This window comes from Otolemur garnettii, unplaced genomic scaffold (assembly GCF_000181295.1).
Source record: "Otolemur garnettii isolate 467f Iridium unplaced genomic scaffold, OtoGar3 scaffold00175, whole genome shotgun sequence".
Lineage (NCBI taxonomy): Eukaryota > Metazoa > Chordata > Mammalia > Primates > Galagidae > Otolemur > Otolemur garnettii.
In genome coordinates, this window is record NW_003852570.1 from 143,963 (window position 1) to 162,089 (window position 18,127).

The 18,127-nt window shown below is 32.7% G+C and overlaps 1 protein-coding gene across 1 annotated transcript in view; it reads right to left on the reverse strand.

Annotated features, from left to right (window-relative positions):
* Nucleotides 1-16,133: 16,133 nt before the first annotated feature.
* TBX22 (T-box 22) overlaps nt 16,134-18,127 on the reverse strand; it is a 9,157-nt gene continuing 7,163 nt past the window's right edge. Inside the window, 2 exon segments of the mRNA XM_003800458.1 lie at nt 16,134-16,215; nt 16,217-16,745. Of these exon segments, the coding sequence (XP_003800506.1) occupies nt 16,134-16,215; nt 16,217-16,745 (611 nt within the window).

An 18,127-nucleotide genomic window follows, 5' to 3' on the forward strand; every position in this document is an offset into this window, starting at 1 on the left:
GGCAAGAGATATGAACAGAACCTTCTTTGAAGAAGACCAATTAATGGTTAACAAATATTTGGAAAAATGCTCATCATCTCTAGTCATCAGAGAAATGAAGATCAAAATTCACCCTGAAATATCACCTAACTCCAGTAATATTAGCACACATCAGAAAGTCCCAAAGTTGTAGATGGTGGTGTGGATGTGGAGAGAGGGGAACACTTTACACTGTTGGTGGGACTGCAAACTAATACAGCCATTTTGGAAAGAAGTATGGAGAATCCTCAGAGATCTCAAAGTAGACATCCCATTTGTCCTTGTAATATCACTACTAGGCATCTACCCAGAAGAAAAAGATTATTTTATCATAATGACATTTGAACTAGATTGTTTATCTCAGCTCAATTTATAATTGCCAACATGTGGAAACAATTTAAATGCACATCAACTCAGGAATGGATTAACAAACTGTGGTATATATATGCCATCGAATAATATTCAAGTATAAAAAAAAGATGGAGACTTTGCATCTTTAGTATCAACCTAGATGGAATTGAAGCATATTCTTCTTAGTAAAGAATCACAAGAATGGAAAAGCAAATATCCAGTGTATTCAGTACTAATATGAAGGCAGTGGATGATCTAGTGCATACCTACATAAGGAAAAAAGTCAATTAAGTTCACATTGGTAGGAGGAGGCAGGAGAGAATGGGTAGAGAAGAGGAGGGAGGGATTGGTGTGCTCCATTTGATGGGCATCATGTAGGGGTGTATGGCACATCTTTTGTGTGCAGAACACTACTACAAGAGAGGCTCTACCTAACAAGTTCAAATACTGTGACCTGGTTATTATTACCCTCACATTAACCTGAAATTTAAAAAAAAAAAAAACAAACAAAACAAAAACAGGAAATGTGATGCACTGAGCTATAAAATTATGGCACTGTCCTTTATGGAGTCCATCATTGACTGAAATGTTGTTATTCAAGCTGTGACTATATTTTAAACTATTTTTAGAAATGTGTTCGAGTTCTGCCTCTCCAAATAGAATAAAAATTCTTTGAGAACAGGATCCATAGACTTTTTTTAAATGACAAACCAAAATGTTATTATGTTTATATGATTATTCATTCAATCAATTTTATTTTGGTACCATACCAAAATAATTCCATACCTTAGAATTTTGTTTACCTTCTCAACATAGCATTGCAGAGAACACAGGAATATTAGTCAAATGAGTAAATAAATAACTTGTTAACACAAGTGACAGATTTCACAGACTGCATTCTAAAATCAAATGTTTTAACTGCAAGAGAAATGTGAATATTTTTCCTTCTTTGAATTATAGCATCAGTAAATTATGGCAATTATTATTCTTCCCTGATGACAGTCTCCTAGTCTGTTTCAGAGAAATTCATCAGCTACGGTAAAATGTTTCCCAATAGGAGAGTGTTGAAAACTGCAATAAGATTATAAGTATTTTGACACAGTTTTTGAATGAAAAGTATAGAAGAAATAGCAAGATGAATTATCCATAAATTCTCCCTATGATATCTCATAAGTATATATAAAATGCTTAATGCATTTAGGAACCTACAGAAGAGGATTTGATTGAATATTACACATTAAAATGTTCACAAAAAATACTCAAAATTAGAATGTTCTAAGATTTACCAATCACATTATGATACATGTATAGAATAATGATAATGCTTAAATGGCACACTGAGAGAGTTTCTCAAGCTTGAGGTAACTGGTCTTAGGACTCTTGTCACTTCACTTCTTGAACTGTGGCCAACTGAAGTCCTGTCCTACCGCTCTGAGTACTGAGAAAACACAAATATCAGCACATCTGTAAATGATCCATAACATACACATCAGTTTGGAAACTGATGCTTTTGCAACATGAAGCACTTTAATCTCTACTTTTCAATACAAAACAAGGAAAGTCTGTGATATGAATCTATAAACCCAAATGTTGCATTTATGTTGTTGCATTCCAATGTACAATAGTCTCTGGCCCTTGCTCATTTCAACAGTTGTATAGTCTACTGCCAAGGCCCATTCTTAGCAGAGAGTGGATTCAATACAAATCCTATAATATACCTTTACTTTTTTTTCTTTTTAAAATTAAGTTTAGACAGAGTTTTACTCTAGCTAGAGCACAAAGGCATAATCATACTTCATTCCAAGCTTAAACACCTGGTCTCAAGCAATTGTTCAGCTTCATCCTCCATGTAGCTGGGACTACAGGCATATGTCACCATTCCCAGGCATTTTTTTCTAGAACTAAAAAAGTTTATATCACTTCAGATCTTGCAGCTTTTAATAGATATAATAATGGAATATTGAAAAAGTTTATGTCCATAAATTCAATAGCTTTTACATATAAAAACGCAAAATTTGAAAACAACCAAAATAAAATGGATAGAATGAATAATCATATAAACATAATAAAAATTTGGTTTGTAATTTTAAAAAGCCTAAAAAAGCCTAATGAGAAAGAAGGACTTTGGTAATCGCACATTAAAACTTCCCCAAATCCACTCCTATAAGAAACAACAAGAACACTGGCAAAAATTTGGCAATATCAATTTTTTTAGAACTCTGGAAGTAACCAGAAGCTTGGAATAATCAGAGGGGTATTGTTCTATAAATACACCTAAATGTTGGTAAGAACAGCAATATTTAGAGTGTTATTTTCCTTGCCATATTTCCATCCCTCTCCTATAATAAAAGGTAACCTTTTAAAAAGAACCCAGCTTTTCAAATATCTTATCTGTGAAAATTAGCAGCCTAGCAGACATTAGAGGGGGCAGAAAAAAATGGTGAGGTCTTCAAAATTGTAATCCCCAGAAAACTATCATATATATATATATATATATATATATATATTATAGGCACTTCCCTAAAAGGCTGTACTCTTAGCTCAGGGCTTATCTTTATTTGTCTTGACTCAGAGCTCACTCTGTGGGAAAAGTCCTAACCATAGCGTATTTGCCAAAACTAGTCACAATTCCTTAACATCACATATGCCTAAGATATCAATACTAGTTGGGTCTAACAAAACAGTGACCAAAATATTTTGAAGGAAAAGCCGAAGAATGAGATGTTTACAGAAGGCTTTGAAAATCTGCCCTATATTCCTGGGAATCTAGAAAGCCACATATAGACCCAGTACTGTGTTTATACCCAGGAAATACCTGAAAGGCCCTCTTACTTATGCCTAACTTTGAGGATCTGTGCAACCAGAAAGTTAAGTTAACCAGAAAGTCAGAGATGTAAATTGGCTATTGAAGGCATGCCCCAACACACATATGGAGCCACATGCAAAGGCTGGGAGACTTAATAGTTCAAACAGTTTAAGGAAATCTTTATCAGTCATAAACTGACCTTTAGCTAACTGAGCAGAGACTTCAATGGCAGTACACAACAAAAAATAAAGACTTTACAAAATTAGTCTAAAAATCACTAAACAAACAGGTAAAGCAGCAGCAACAACAATAACTAACAGAAACTAAATCCTGCGAGAGGGAAGGAATCTGATCATCAGAGTTGCCACATTATATTATTTAACATATTCAGTTATTAACAAAAAACATGACAAATGAAAAGAAATGGGAAATTGTGGCTCATACACAAGTGAAAAAGCTATGAAATGAAATTATCCCTTACGTGGCTCACATGGAGTATTTACTAGGCAAAGACTTTAAATAATCATAAAAATTAACTTACAGAATAGAAAAACAAAATAACTAAATAAATCACTATAGAATCTCAAAAGAAGAATCAAAGTGACCAAGGAAAGAATAAGCAAACTTAAAGATAGAACAATGGAAATTATTCAGTCTGAGGAACAGAAAGAAAAGACAATGAAGAAAAATGAACAGATTTTCAAATACCTATGGAACACCAAAAACTATATCAACATATGCATGACAAAATTGTCAGAAATAAAGGAGAAAAAGAATATTTTAAAAAGTAATAGCAAAAACTTGCCAGATTAAAGCAAATTTAGTGTAGTCCCAGATTCACAATGATTTCAAAATTGGATCAGCACAAAGAAATCCACACTTGGGTACTTCATAGTCAAACTTTTGAGAGACGAAGACAAAGATACATCACACAGAAGACCTATTCTGTAAGATTAAAGATTACAGGTCATCAAAAACCATGGAAAGGAAAGGCTGTATAATGGCATATTCAAAATGCTGAAAGAAAAGGAGTATTAATCTGTGAGTGAGTCTATAAGACGTAAAAGTTAAGTCTGTGAACTCATTCTAGAAGAAGTTCTATATACCTCATTGTTGAATATCACTATGGTGACCTTTGAAGTATCACCCTTGGGAAGCTACGAAATGACCCCAGCCACCTAGTCCATCTTTCAAAGCAATTTGGAACTCCTTTTCTGGAATGAGCATCAAAGCTGTTATCATATTACCCATGATATCCTGAATGTCATAAAAAATGTCTTCTTTTCAGTATTTCCTTTGTCCTTTGGTAATGACAATAGTCATTATGGGCCAATTGGGGTCAGTAAGACAAGTGTACCAATACAGTTATTTGTTCACTTGCTAAAAATTCCCTCATAGAGTGCAATGGCAACTGGTGCGTTGTTATGATGCAAGAGTTTTTGTAACTATTTCTCCATCAACGTTTACTTGATCTGCTATGCCTCTCACAGTCAGCTGAAGATTTAGACACACAATTCAATGAATTACTGCAATGTTTTCATCAGTTATACTCATTACTGATAACCCTGAACTCTCTTCATCAGTGCCATTTCCTCTACCCTCAGAAAAATTTTTAATTAATTTTCACACTGCTGTTTTCTTCATGGCATTATCCAAACAAACTTGGATTAACATGTCCCTGATTGCATTTCCACTCTTGCCAAGTTTGACAAGAAATTTACAAACATTTGTTCATTCCTCTAATTCAAGTTCTAACATTCTTTCCACGGTACATAGGAATAGGCAACAAAAATAATGAGTGCTACTCAGCAAGACACCACTATACAAGGACACAAACACAGCCCAGCCCTGAGACATTGATATAACAGGGTTATGAAACCTTATTAAGTTGGACTACTAAAAATCTGCAGCATGAATAAATGCTGAAAACATTATGTTAATTGAGAGAAGCTAGTCACAGGAGACCATATAATATATTATTCCATTTATATGATATATCTACAATAGGAAAATCTATAGAAACATAAAAGATTCATGAGTTGTGGGGAAGGAGGAGTGGGAAAGTAACTGGTAATTGGTATGGTGCTTCTATTTGGGGCGATGGAAATGTCCTAAAAATACGTAGTGGTGATGATGCACTCTGTAAATATAATAACAGCCATTGAATTGTGTACTTTTAAATAGTAAATTTTATGACATGTTAAACATATATCAACAAAACTATTATTGAAAAAAATAATCCCCCAAAAGAAATGCCAGGCCAAAATGGTTTTCACTGGAGCATTCTACGAGACATGTAAAAAATTAACACAAATTATCCATAATTTCCTACAGAAGAAGACGAATTATTTCTCAACTCATTTTATGAGGCTAGTTTTGCAGGGCGAAGAAACTACAAGCTTTTATTTTAATGAAATCATTTTATTTTTATTAACACATTTTTCTACTTTACATTTTATTTTGTTTTTAAAGCAAATCTAATGTTTATTCTGTAAAATTTGGATTCAGTCAAAAGGGTGCACTTAAGGACCTAGAAAGGCACATTCAGCCTTAAGACCACAGGTTCCCCACCCCTTACCAGAGTCTCTCATGAACTTACTTGTATGGTTAAACATTCTCAATAAATTATTGTAAGCCAAATTCATCAATATATACAACTGATTAAAATTATGACAAGTATCTATATTTTATTCCATGTATGCATGGCTTGTTAAACATTCAAAACCAATTAATGTAACAATCCATATAAATAAGTTAAAGAAGAAAAATCATTTGATCATTATCAATCCACACAGAAAAAGTATTTCAAATAATTCAATATCCATTTATGATTCAAAAATATCTCAGAATCTATAGGCATATAGGAAAATATCTTCAATTTGATAAAGGGTATTAGCAAAAACTCTACAGAGAACATCATATTCACTGGTAACAATCTGTAACATCAATAACAAGGCAAGGATGTTGCTCTCATCCTTTATTCAATATAACACTGGGGGTTCTATCTAGTGTAATAAGTGAAGTGTAACTATGTGGGAAGTTGTGCTTTGTTAATTCAATATGTGAAACTCTATGCCAGTGTGAGTAAAAGCATTTAAACAAGCATAGTGTTTGATAGAAGTAAAATGCTGTATTTTTCTTCTTTCGGCTGAGAGATTACTGAATTTTATTAATTTTTAATGCAGTTCAGAATATAATTATTCATGTATGAATTTTCCAGATAAAAGAAGAAAAAAATAGATACAGAGATTGGAAAATACTTTTATTTTCCCCCAAGAAAGGAGATAAATCTAAATGTTTATACTAAACTATATATATATATTTTTTATATCAAAACTAGATAAGTAGTTGCATTGGTATTTAGTTATGCATTTATATTAGACAAATATTTTTGAGGGAACAAATAAAGTGCTCTTCACTTATTATGATATTTTCACCTAGGGATATATTTACAATATATATTTATAATCAACAATCTTAACTTCATCTGCCTAAATTGTACAGTTGCCTACAGTGTCAATTACATACATTATCTATATTCAACAATAAAGCCATGTGCAAAATAGAGGACATAGACATTGGAAGAAAAATTGATGAAACTCTTACTATTTGCACAATGATACATTTGTCTACCTGCATATTCCCCCAGGAATCTTCTGAAACAAAAAAATGTAGTGAGGTCATTAAAATTTGCAGGAGATAAAATTAACACACAAAAAGTAATCACATTTCTGTGTAATAACAATGAATTTATAGGAACCCCAATTAAAAGCATAGTATCATTTACAATTGCTTCAAAGAAAATGAAATAAAACTAGCAAGACATGTACAAGATACACATATATGTTGAAAGTAAACCAGTGCTGATGAAAGAAACAAACAGACCTACATCAATGTATTGGCATACCATGTTTGTGGTTTGGAAGACTCAACATATGAAAGATGCCAAATTTTTCCATAGATGTAATGCATATGTATTCAAAATATGAGCAAAGTTTTTCATAGACATATAAAACTCACTCTCAAAATTATATGGAAAGGCAAAAATGAATTGGATTCACTTAAAACAAATTTTTGAAAAAAAGAATAACAAAGTGAGATAAATTATTTTCTTTTTCTTCCCCCTTCTGTTCCATGGGTTTAGCTTTAACTCTTCCTTATTTTTTTTTTATTAAATGATAGCTGTGTACATTAATGCAATCAGGGGGTACAGTGTGGTGTTTTCATATATACAATTTGAAATATTTTCATCAAACTGGGTAATATGGCCTTTATGTCATTTTCTTGGTTATTGTGTTAAGACTTTTATATTCTACTTTTAGAAAGATTCAATTGTACCCTTGTAAGATAAACCATAGAGGTGATGCCTCCAATCATGCTTCCTCCACTCATCCACCTCCTTCCCTCTCCATATTCTTAGGCTATAATTAGGTTATAGCTTTCATATGAAAGCTAAAAATTAGTGTCATAATAGGGTTGTGTACATTGGATACTTTTTCTTCCATTCTTGTGATACTTTGCTAAGAAGAACATTTTCCATCTCCATCCATGTAAACATGAAGGAGGTAAAGTCTCCATTTTTCATTATGGCTGCATAATATTCCATGGTGTACATATACCACACTATATTGATCCATTCGTGGATTGATGGACACTTGGGTTTCTTCCATGACCTGGCAAATATGAATTGGGCTGCAATAAACATTCTGATATAAATGTCTTTGTTGTAATGTGGTTTTTGGTCTTCTGGATATATACCTAATAAAGGAATTGCAGGATCCTAAGGCAGGTCTATTTTTAGTTCTCTAAGTGTTCTCCAGACATCTTTCCAAAAGTAATGTATTAGTTTACATTCCCACCAGCAGTGTAGAAGTGTTCCCTTTTCTCCAGATCCACGCCAGCATCTCTGGTTTTGGGATTTTGTGATATGGGCTAATATTACTGAAGTTAGGTGATATCTCAAAGTAGTTTTCATTTGCATTTTGATAAATTATTTTCTATGATATTATTAATTACTATATTATTATCATCATCAAGAGAGTATGGTACTTGGAAGAAAACTGAAACCACAGATCAAAAGAAAAGGATAGAGAACTTAGAAGTAAACCCACAAAAATATGCCACACTAATTTTTTACTAAAATGCAAAAACACCTTAGTGTTCAATGGATCAATGGAAAAAGGATATTCAGTAAGACGTGCTAAAACAATTGAACATCCATAGACCAAAAAATTAAAAAAATAAAGAAGAATCTTGATTTAAGTCTTATATCTTATACAAAATACAAAATGATTTGAGAAATTAAATGTAAAATGCAAAACTTTTAGAAAAAAAATTGGAGAAATTATTTTATATATAGTTAGGCAAATGTTTCTTAAACTAGACAGAAAAAGCATAATCCACAAAATAAAACAATTAATAAATTGGACCTCATCAAATTTAAAAATTTATTCTGTGAAAGCTTGAGTGGAGAAGATGAAAAGATAAGGTATAGACTAGGAGAAACTATTTTTAAACTACATATCTGGTAATGGACTACTTTTCTAGGGAAAGAAAAAAATATATATTTTAAGTATATTTATCTCTCTCTACATATACATATATACCATTAAAAAGCAATAGTTTAAAAACAAACATGCACAATTTAAAATGGGCAAAAAAGGGCACACTTAGAACTTTGACTGAAAATGTACAAAAGCAAATTATGTAACCAAAATGTGTATAGTCCTGTAATAATCTGAAATTTTAAAAAATGATATGCAGATGGCAATTCAGCATATAAAGTGATGATAAATATCATTCACCATTAGGGAAATGCAAGTTAAAATCACACTGAATTATCACTACAAACATATCATAACAGACAAAATTAACAACAGTAAGTAAAATAGTACCAACATGCAATTCTGGCCACATAGAGGAGATAGATATTCAACCCCCAAAACACTGTAGCCATGTAAAATTGTACAGACATTCTGTGAGACAGTTTGGGAGCTTTTGGAATGAAATAAACATGGAATTACCATATAACACAGTAATTGTACCCAGAGAAATGTAATGACCGTAACACAAAAACATGAATACAATAGCAATGCTATCTGTAATAGTCCAAAACTGGAAACTACTCATATGTCCATTCATGGATCAATAGTAAAACTGTGGTAAATTCATATCATAGAATACAATTCAAATGGAAACATACTTGCTCACTAACGTTTTAATAGCACAGATATGATAACATCTTAGAAGCAGTATGCTTATTTTATTCTATTTCTTTATGTCTCATTTTAAATTGATCATTAAGAAATTATAAAATTTTAATTGTAACTCTTTTATATCTTTAATATCCAGAAGGCTGCTGTCATTTTTTCTTAGAGAAAAAAATTGCCCCTGTGAAAGATAGGGGTACACTTACAACTTTGAACTTACAGAAAGATATACATTTCTGTCCTATTACTTTGGTTTAGTGTATTCTTTTTTCTTTCATTCTTAGGCAAGTACTAAGAAGGAACTGGTTTAGTGTATTCTTGGTTATCAAAATAACCATGGATTTGGGACCATGAATTGGTAAATACTCATGATTTATGAAAAAGCACTATTTATACTGTGTGATCTCAACCAGATAGAAATGTATGCTTAATTATGTGTAGACATATACACAATGACTAGAAGTAAAACTGTAAACTACTTCTGATTTATGAATCTTTTTGTGGGCTTTTGATTCTTGTGTTTTTCAGTTTTCTATAATATATAGGTAAATTTATAAAAGTTGAAAAATAATTAAATACTATTTTTAAATTTCCATTTCTCCCTCACTTATAGTCTAGTAGGAAAGATATGCATATAAATCACCAAAGTAAAATATAACATAATTGTTGTGTGTGAAGCTTTCAGTCTTTGCTAACAAACTCTGGCATAGTCAACCCTACTACCTACTGGAAGACCCCATATTTTGACTAGCCAAAGTTTCTGGGCAGTAGCTCTAATTCAACTCACCCAAAGAACTGCTGAATTCAGCTACAACACTTGAATGCAAACACTAGATTAGTTTATCCTAATCTGCTAGGACCCACAGAACCTTTTGAAATGTTATACCCCACCACTGCTCCTGTCTCACTAATGTACAACTATAGAAAAGAATCATAGTGACATGTTACAAAGTGATCCATTTGCAAAACAGTTCCTTCTCCTGCCTAGCATCACCATTTAAGGAGGATCCAACCTGAGTTTTGCAAGACATAGCTGTTAACATAACAAATACTGTTTAGACTGTGTTTGGTTTCACTTAACAAAAGCCAAAAATAATGTCAGTGAAGGTACAGCAATGAGGTTCTTTTCTACTCCAACATGAGTCTCACTGAGAAACCAATGCCTCTTCCAAGGAATAATCTACTTGTTGGTTTTTTTGTGAAATAATTATTTCTAAAATGTACAAAATTCAATACAGTAAAAAACTAGTTTGATTTAGTGTAATTAGTAAAAAGGTCACAAAATCTTTATATCACAAAAGAAATATGAAAACTCAAGTAAAGATAAAATACCAAATCAACATTTTCCAAAAAAGGAAAATAAAATGTAAAATAGAGTGAATTACATATTCAATAAAAAAAAAAACTTTTAAGGACCTTATCTTTTAATCATTATGGACTCATGGTTTCATTACTCTTCCTTGTGGCAAAGTTCTGAATTATTTCCACTCTATTACCAACAACCAAACTGTATTACACTTTATTATGCACATAATTTTGTGATCTTAAATGCAAAAAAAAAAATCTACCATCTTTAATGATAATACCATGATAATTTGGTTAAAAATTTAATGATACAACTTATTTTACAATAATTTCAACATTTTCTTTTTTATTTTCTATTATATTTAACTTTAGGCACTTTAACAAAATAAAGTCAATAGACATGTAAATACATTTAAACTAAGTAGAAATATCCTGTAACTATACTCTGTACATCTGCTCACTATCATGTATGTTTACATATTAATGTTCAGTAAAATTTGTAAACATGAACATTTGAAACTTTGAAAGGAAATGATATTGGCATTTTTCCTTTCAATATTTTATTGAAACAGCATGTCAAAAGTTGGCCAGCACCACACATGTAAACAGTTTTAATACTGGATATGTTTCAAATGTTTATTGTATCCATTCAGTTTTATACTGTCATCCAAACTATATTTATTTGCACAGTTTTAATACAAATTATCATTTAATTGTGGACCAAAACTAAGAAGACTAAATGTATACCAAGGTACATATATCAAAGCTAACTGTCTAAGCTATGCATTTGGTTTCCTTTAAAATGTTCCAATAAGCATGTTAAATTCCAGTGAAATCAACTGGTAAACTGTTGCTGTATATCAGGATATTATTGTTATTTTGGTTAATTGAAGATTTTTCAGAAGAAAGGCAAATTAGAGTAAAAATGTACTTCCATCCTGTCAATTCAATTTACAACATACAGTACATGCAAATTGACTTTTCTAAGTATGCTTAAATCTGTCATTTCACATAAGTATATGTAATTAATAGTAAATTATAAGTGACCAATGGATAGGCATATTTTGTAGCATTTCTTTTTAGGAAGTAGAAGAAAAAAAGACACAGTATATTATTAAACAACAAAACTAGAGTAAAACACACTATACAGATATACATATATATATGTGCACTCATTTAATAGTGTGACATCTGGAATTAATAAAACTGCATATTCAGATATGGGAAGGTCTTGTTACTGAGATTCAGTAAGGAGATAACAACTACATATTACTTTACTGTATTCACAGACATGTAACTCTATTGTCTTAAAGCATCTAAATTTCACATCAGCATGATTGTAGACTTTTAAAAAATATTTTCAACATTTATACAAACCATTTATTTCACTAATGTTCTGGATCAGCATTGCACCAGTAATGCTGCATTCAAAGATACATATTACCTGCTTTATGTGCACCTTGATTTTCTTCAATGTGCATAATAAACATGATTAAAAGTACAGAGAAAGTTTCCATAATGTCAAATGAAGTTGTTTGCCTTTATTTGTGGTTGGCACTTGTTCAGGTTGTCAGCATATAAGACTTTCATAGTTCAAAGACTGATTCACTAAGTCATCACTTGCTAACTCTAATTGTTCATTTCTTTTCATGCCACAGATATGCTTCCCTCACAAAAGAATGAAGTCATGTCTATTCCCAGACCTTATTTAGAACCCACGTTTAATAGCAGTGAAATGTCATGAACATGTTTTCATAGTTGGGCAACATAAACTTCTTAATTTTGTAGGGCACTGAATAGGATCAATGATATTAATGTGTTTGAAGACTCTAAAATTGCATAACCTAAAGATATATCCTGAATTTTAAAATATAATCTCCGGAGGGTTTAACCTGTCTGTACAGTGAAAAGAAATAGCAGTATTAAAGAGTTTGAAATTCTATATTTATGTTACCTAAAATAATATATTGGTCTCCAAAATGTAATGAATAGATGATTTATTCACTCACATGTGTTCTGCAACCAGGCTCAAACTTTAGATCCCTGATTTCAGCTTGACTGACTGATCCACAAAATAATGCCTTCCTGACCAGGGAATCTGACTACAAGTCTGAGCTTGACTAAGGGACATACAAGGATAAGGTAACATTCACTTGTTTCCTTATTAAACATGCAAATGTTACAAAGCTGATGAAAAATTTATTTTACCAAGATTTATTTGGGGTAAGTTATATAACCAAGTCAGTTAAGAATTGGGTATTGCAAATTTCATTAGCTAAATTAAGATGTTCTCTTTTAAAAGGGGGAAAAGGTGCACATATATGTATGATTAAATCAGATTAGAATACAGGTTTTAATTATCATACTTGAGAGTCTCTTAAGTATCATTTGTGTAGCAGCTCATATAGCCTATGGTTAGGAGGAGTGAGAGTTATAAGAAATACCTGTATAGCTCAATAATGGAACACTATGGTGAAAAGGGTATGGAGACGGATTTAGCTCTTGTAACAAGCATGAGAGCTCATGAGATGAGAGCATTGGTGAATTGGCAGTCTGTACACTTGTGGTGTTGAGAGGCATGACATCAGCCTTATATTAGACTGGAGGAGAGGGAAGTCAGAAGCATGTGCAGTCTATCACGGACCCCGCTTACTCTGACTCTGTCTCCTCTCCTGCCTACACTACACCAGCAGGGCATCTCTCTGCTGAAGATCACTAAGCTCTGCCAAAGACTAAGATCTATCTTTCTAGGGTGACTGCTTTACTCTCTCTAAGACTCTCTCTCTCTCCTGCTAAAGTAGATAGCCCTCAGGCACCTAAGAGAAATTGTTCCTGAGCAAGGTAGCTTAGCAGTCTGAGTCCGGAACCTAGTTAAGCCAGGCAAGAGACCTGCCCAGTCCTGTGCCCTGACACATTTGGCCACTTTTATTTTTTAACTTGTTCACACTTAGGCTAACTGGAGTGGCTTTTGATTTGATTTTTGAAGCAAGCCAAATATTTTTTGATGTAGTCAAAAGTGACAGAATTCCATAGAAGTTTGCTATTTCACAATCATATCCTCAATTTACCAAGTTACTCGAGTTTTGCATCATCTACTGAAGAATAAGAATTTAGTGATAAGGGCATTAAATATGTATTATGTGTGAATTAGAGCTGTTAGAAGATTTCCACAGATGAGTAACTTTTTCAGACATAGGAGACTGGTTACTGGCCATCTTGAAGCTTCTTCCAAGTCTGATTCTTTATGAAGAGAGAATTCTCTCAAATGGGAGTGAGAAATGACAATTTATGAACGTTATATAAAATGTATTAAATGTCATAAATGTCAACCTTCTAGCATTTAAACTTTTGACACTTTATATCATCATTACCAATGTAAGTTCCATATTAGCAGTTTTATATGAGTAATATATAGTACATTTATGTAAAACATAAAGCATGGGGTTTATGTGTTCTGGAGCAGCTACAAAATTAATGGCCTTCTTTTAAATAATCCCTAAAATTAACTTACAGATTTTTTGAATTTTTCAGATAAATTCTTTGTCCTTTCAATTCATAATGTTTAATTATAATTTAATAAAGGAGTTTCTGCTTAAAATGTAATAACTGATTTTACGAGTTAAAGTTAGTCTATAGCTTTCCTGTTCTGAAGTAGATAAAGCAAAGTGTGCTTTTTTTTTTTTTTTTTTTGCTTTTAGTCCCTAGTTTAGTAAACCTGACTAGTACAGATCATCCAGTTCAAAGATTTTTACAATAAGCATCTAATTAATTTAGATCACAAATAATATTTCATCTTTACTATAATTTTTTTGAATGAAATTATGTGCTGTTTCATCTCTACCTTCAGGAGTGAAGAGCATATAATTTTTACACATATACAGGAAGGTACATTAAAAAGGTGTATTAAGGATCAAATAATCATTTTGGTCAAAATAAGTAATAATTACATGTTCTTCCTAATATGTGTTAGAGAAGTTTTAAAAAGTAATTTGGTCTGGGCGGCACCTGTGGCTCAGTGAGTAGGGCACCAGTCCCATATACTGAGGATGTTGGGTTCAAACCCGGCCCCGGCCAAATTGCAACAAAAAATAGCCAGGCATTGTGACGGGTGCCTGTCGTCCCAGCTACTTGGAAGGCTGAGGCAAGAGAATCACCTAAGCCCAAGAGCTGGAGTTTGTTGTGAGCTGAGACATCACAGCATTCTAATGAGGGTGACAAAGTGAGACTGTTTCTAAAAAAAAAAAAAAAAAAAAGGTAGTTTGGTCAGTTTGTTAAAAACCAAGATATGCCAGTTTGATAAGAAGGGCCTTGGCTTAACAAAATGCCTGTAACTAGAGACATAAAGATCAAAATTCAATTCATCTTAAACATATATAAGCTAGTGACTCAAGCATTATAAAAGTAATCCATGTAAGCAAAAATAAATGTGTATCCCTATAACACTTTGAAATTGAAAAATAATATATACAGGCTATATATAGGTTATACTTTATAATTCTTTACATAAATTTAAGACTAGGCAAAAGAAAGATTTCTAACTTCACAAAGTAAAATAAAATCGTATTCTACTTTTTTCTAGTCTAATTTACCATGACTGACCAATGAGAGTGAAATCAAATTGAACCAATGTATTGCTATTTTCATATTTATGACTCAAGTATATTCTCCTCCTTCAAATCACAATTTCTTAATCTTCTTGGAGAGCTACAATAATTTTTTTAACCAGTGTATGAAATACCAGGTTTATTAAAGGAATAAGTATCAAGCCTTATCTTGGAATCATCCAAAAATAAAAGGAAATAAAAAATGAAATTTATTTATAATGTTTTACCTTTAATTTGATCTTTGTTCCTTCAGATTTGAATGGTCTTAAGGCTACACAGATTAATAAAAGTAACACTTGAAAGTTTGTGTTCTTATTTGAAACTTAAAATTGAGACAAGAAATTCCTTCAAGAGCAGAGTATAAAGGTATAAAGTGAACAAACACATTTTCTTCTACAATTACTATATTGATAATTACAATGAAGCTAGTCTCCATAAACCAAACTTAAATTGCTTTACTGCTTTCACAGGAATTATATCAATCTTCTTTTGAAAATTGTTAATATATAAAAGGCAGTTAGCATGGTAATCTGGCTTTTTTATAATAGTAAATCTTTTCACTTGGCATCAATTCTCACTGGTAGGTTGTCTCATCAAATGATATTTACTGAGTGTCTTATTTTAAGGCCCAAGGTCATTGTAACCTGATTTTCTTATGGATCATATTTGACATCATAAACTCCTCATGAACATTTGATAAGGCACTTTAGATGCAAAACAGAGCAATGCCATCTGGTATTGAATCTTTAAAAAACCCTAATAACCTGTTGACAGTTCTTTGGGTACAAATAAAGAATATATGTGCTTACGTGTAATTGTTTTAGGAATGTTATTGTTTCATTAAAGGCAATGTTTAATTGTTGGATATTGATGAATATGATTGCATTTTTCTTCTCTAAAGGAAACTTGACTGTTGTCATTTTTTGAGATGGTTGGCAGAACTTACCAGTCTAGATGGCATGGAGTAGTTGTATCTATAAAAGCTATGGGGAGGATGGAAGGAAAAACTATGTGTTTCCTGGGCAACAGAGTTTGGCAGAAAAATATTTCCGGTTGTCTGTAATCCATATAACATCTGATTGGCAGAATTGGGTGCTTGTAGACATAGTTCATTGAAGTCTTTGGATGAACCACTTTTTGAATTGATTACCTCCAATAAAGATAGTGTGGGCACTTCCATCATGAGTGGGACTAAAGACAGAGAATTTTTGCTGTTTGCTAGCCTTTTGGGAGCAGGTAAAACAAGAGGTTGCTGTTGCCAAAAATTAGCTGTAAAAATCTTGTAGCAAAGGGGCAAGCTGATATTATCCAGGTGTGTCTCCAGACAGGGCATTCCAAGGGCCCTGGTAGGGAAGTAAAACATAGGTGGAGAGCAAGTTTGAAAAAGTAAGGAGATCAAAGGAGAAGGAGCACCTCCATTAAAGGTTACTGGAAATGAACTAGTGCTTCCACCTGTAAATGACAATTCAGTCAATGAATGATGAACTTCTTGTTCCTGCTGAATAAGAAATCATATCCATCACAATCTCTGTTTCATCTTTAAATAAGCATTCCTTGTAAGTTCATAGTTCTTTTTTAGCTTCTATACAAAAGAACATGCTCATTCCTCTGATCAAAGCTGAATACAGTATTTCTGCTGCTACCACAATTACTTTTAGCACTACTACTATATATCATGTATTAAGCATTCAGTATGCTCGAGGATTGTACTAGCACTTGAATCTCACTTATCCAGTGATTTGTAGAGGGAGACATTATGACTCTGAGTCAGTTATATCTTACAAATACAAATTAGCTTTTAATTTTTTAATTTAATAAAAATTACTAGAATAATTAATTAAGTAAATTAAACAAGTGGATTGGCTGTTCAGGAGTCTATACACAATTTTGTTCTTATAAAAACCCAGAGTATATAATTATGTTTAAATGAAAACAGCATATTTAGAAGCATTAGCTTTTTTTTTTTTTTTGACAGAGCCTCAAGCTGTCCCCCTAAGTAGAGTGCTGTGGCATCATAGCTCACAACAACCTCCAACACCTGAGCTTAAGTGATTCTCTTGACAAGTAGCTGGGATTACAGGTGCCCAACATAATGCCTGGCTATTTTTTTGGATTGTAGTTTTCATTGTTGTTTGGCTGGCCCAGGCTGGATTTGAACCCGCCAGCTCTGGTGCATGTGGCTGGCGCCATAGCTGCTTGAGCCACAGGCGCCAAGCTAGCTTTTTTTTCTTCTTATATAAAAATCATGGATAGAGAGACTTCCATGACTTCTATAGCACACTATATAAGAGTTGAAGATAATTCTGAAAGTTAAGCAACATTAAGATGAAAATAAAAGTGTTTATAACAATTATTTCCAATGATTTTTTTAATGGTTGCCTAGCATTAACTAAAATTAGGGAGAAATGTAAATAAAGTCCAAAAACATCTAAATACTAAACTTGGCTCAGTACCTGTAGCTCAAGTGGCTAGGGCGCCGGACACATACAGCAGAGCTAGCAGGTTCAAATCCAGCCCAGGCCTGGCAAACAACAATGACAACTATAACCAAAAATTAGCCAGGTGTTGTGGTGGGTGCCTGTAGTCCCAGCTACTTGGGAGGCTGAGGCAAGAGTATCACTTAAGCCCAAGAGTTGGAGGTTGCTGTGAGCTGTGACACCACCCCACTCTACCCAGGGCAACAGCTTGAGACTCTGTCTCAAAAAACAAATAAATAAATAAATACTAAACTTAATTTTTTGTAAATGTTTAATTCAATCAAAAAATTGATTATTGGCTCGGTGCCTGTGGCTCAAGCGGCTAAGGCGCCAGCCACATACACCTAAGGTGGCGGG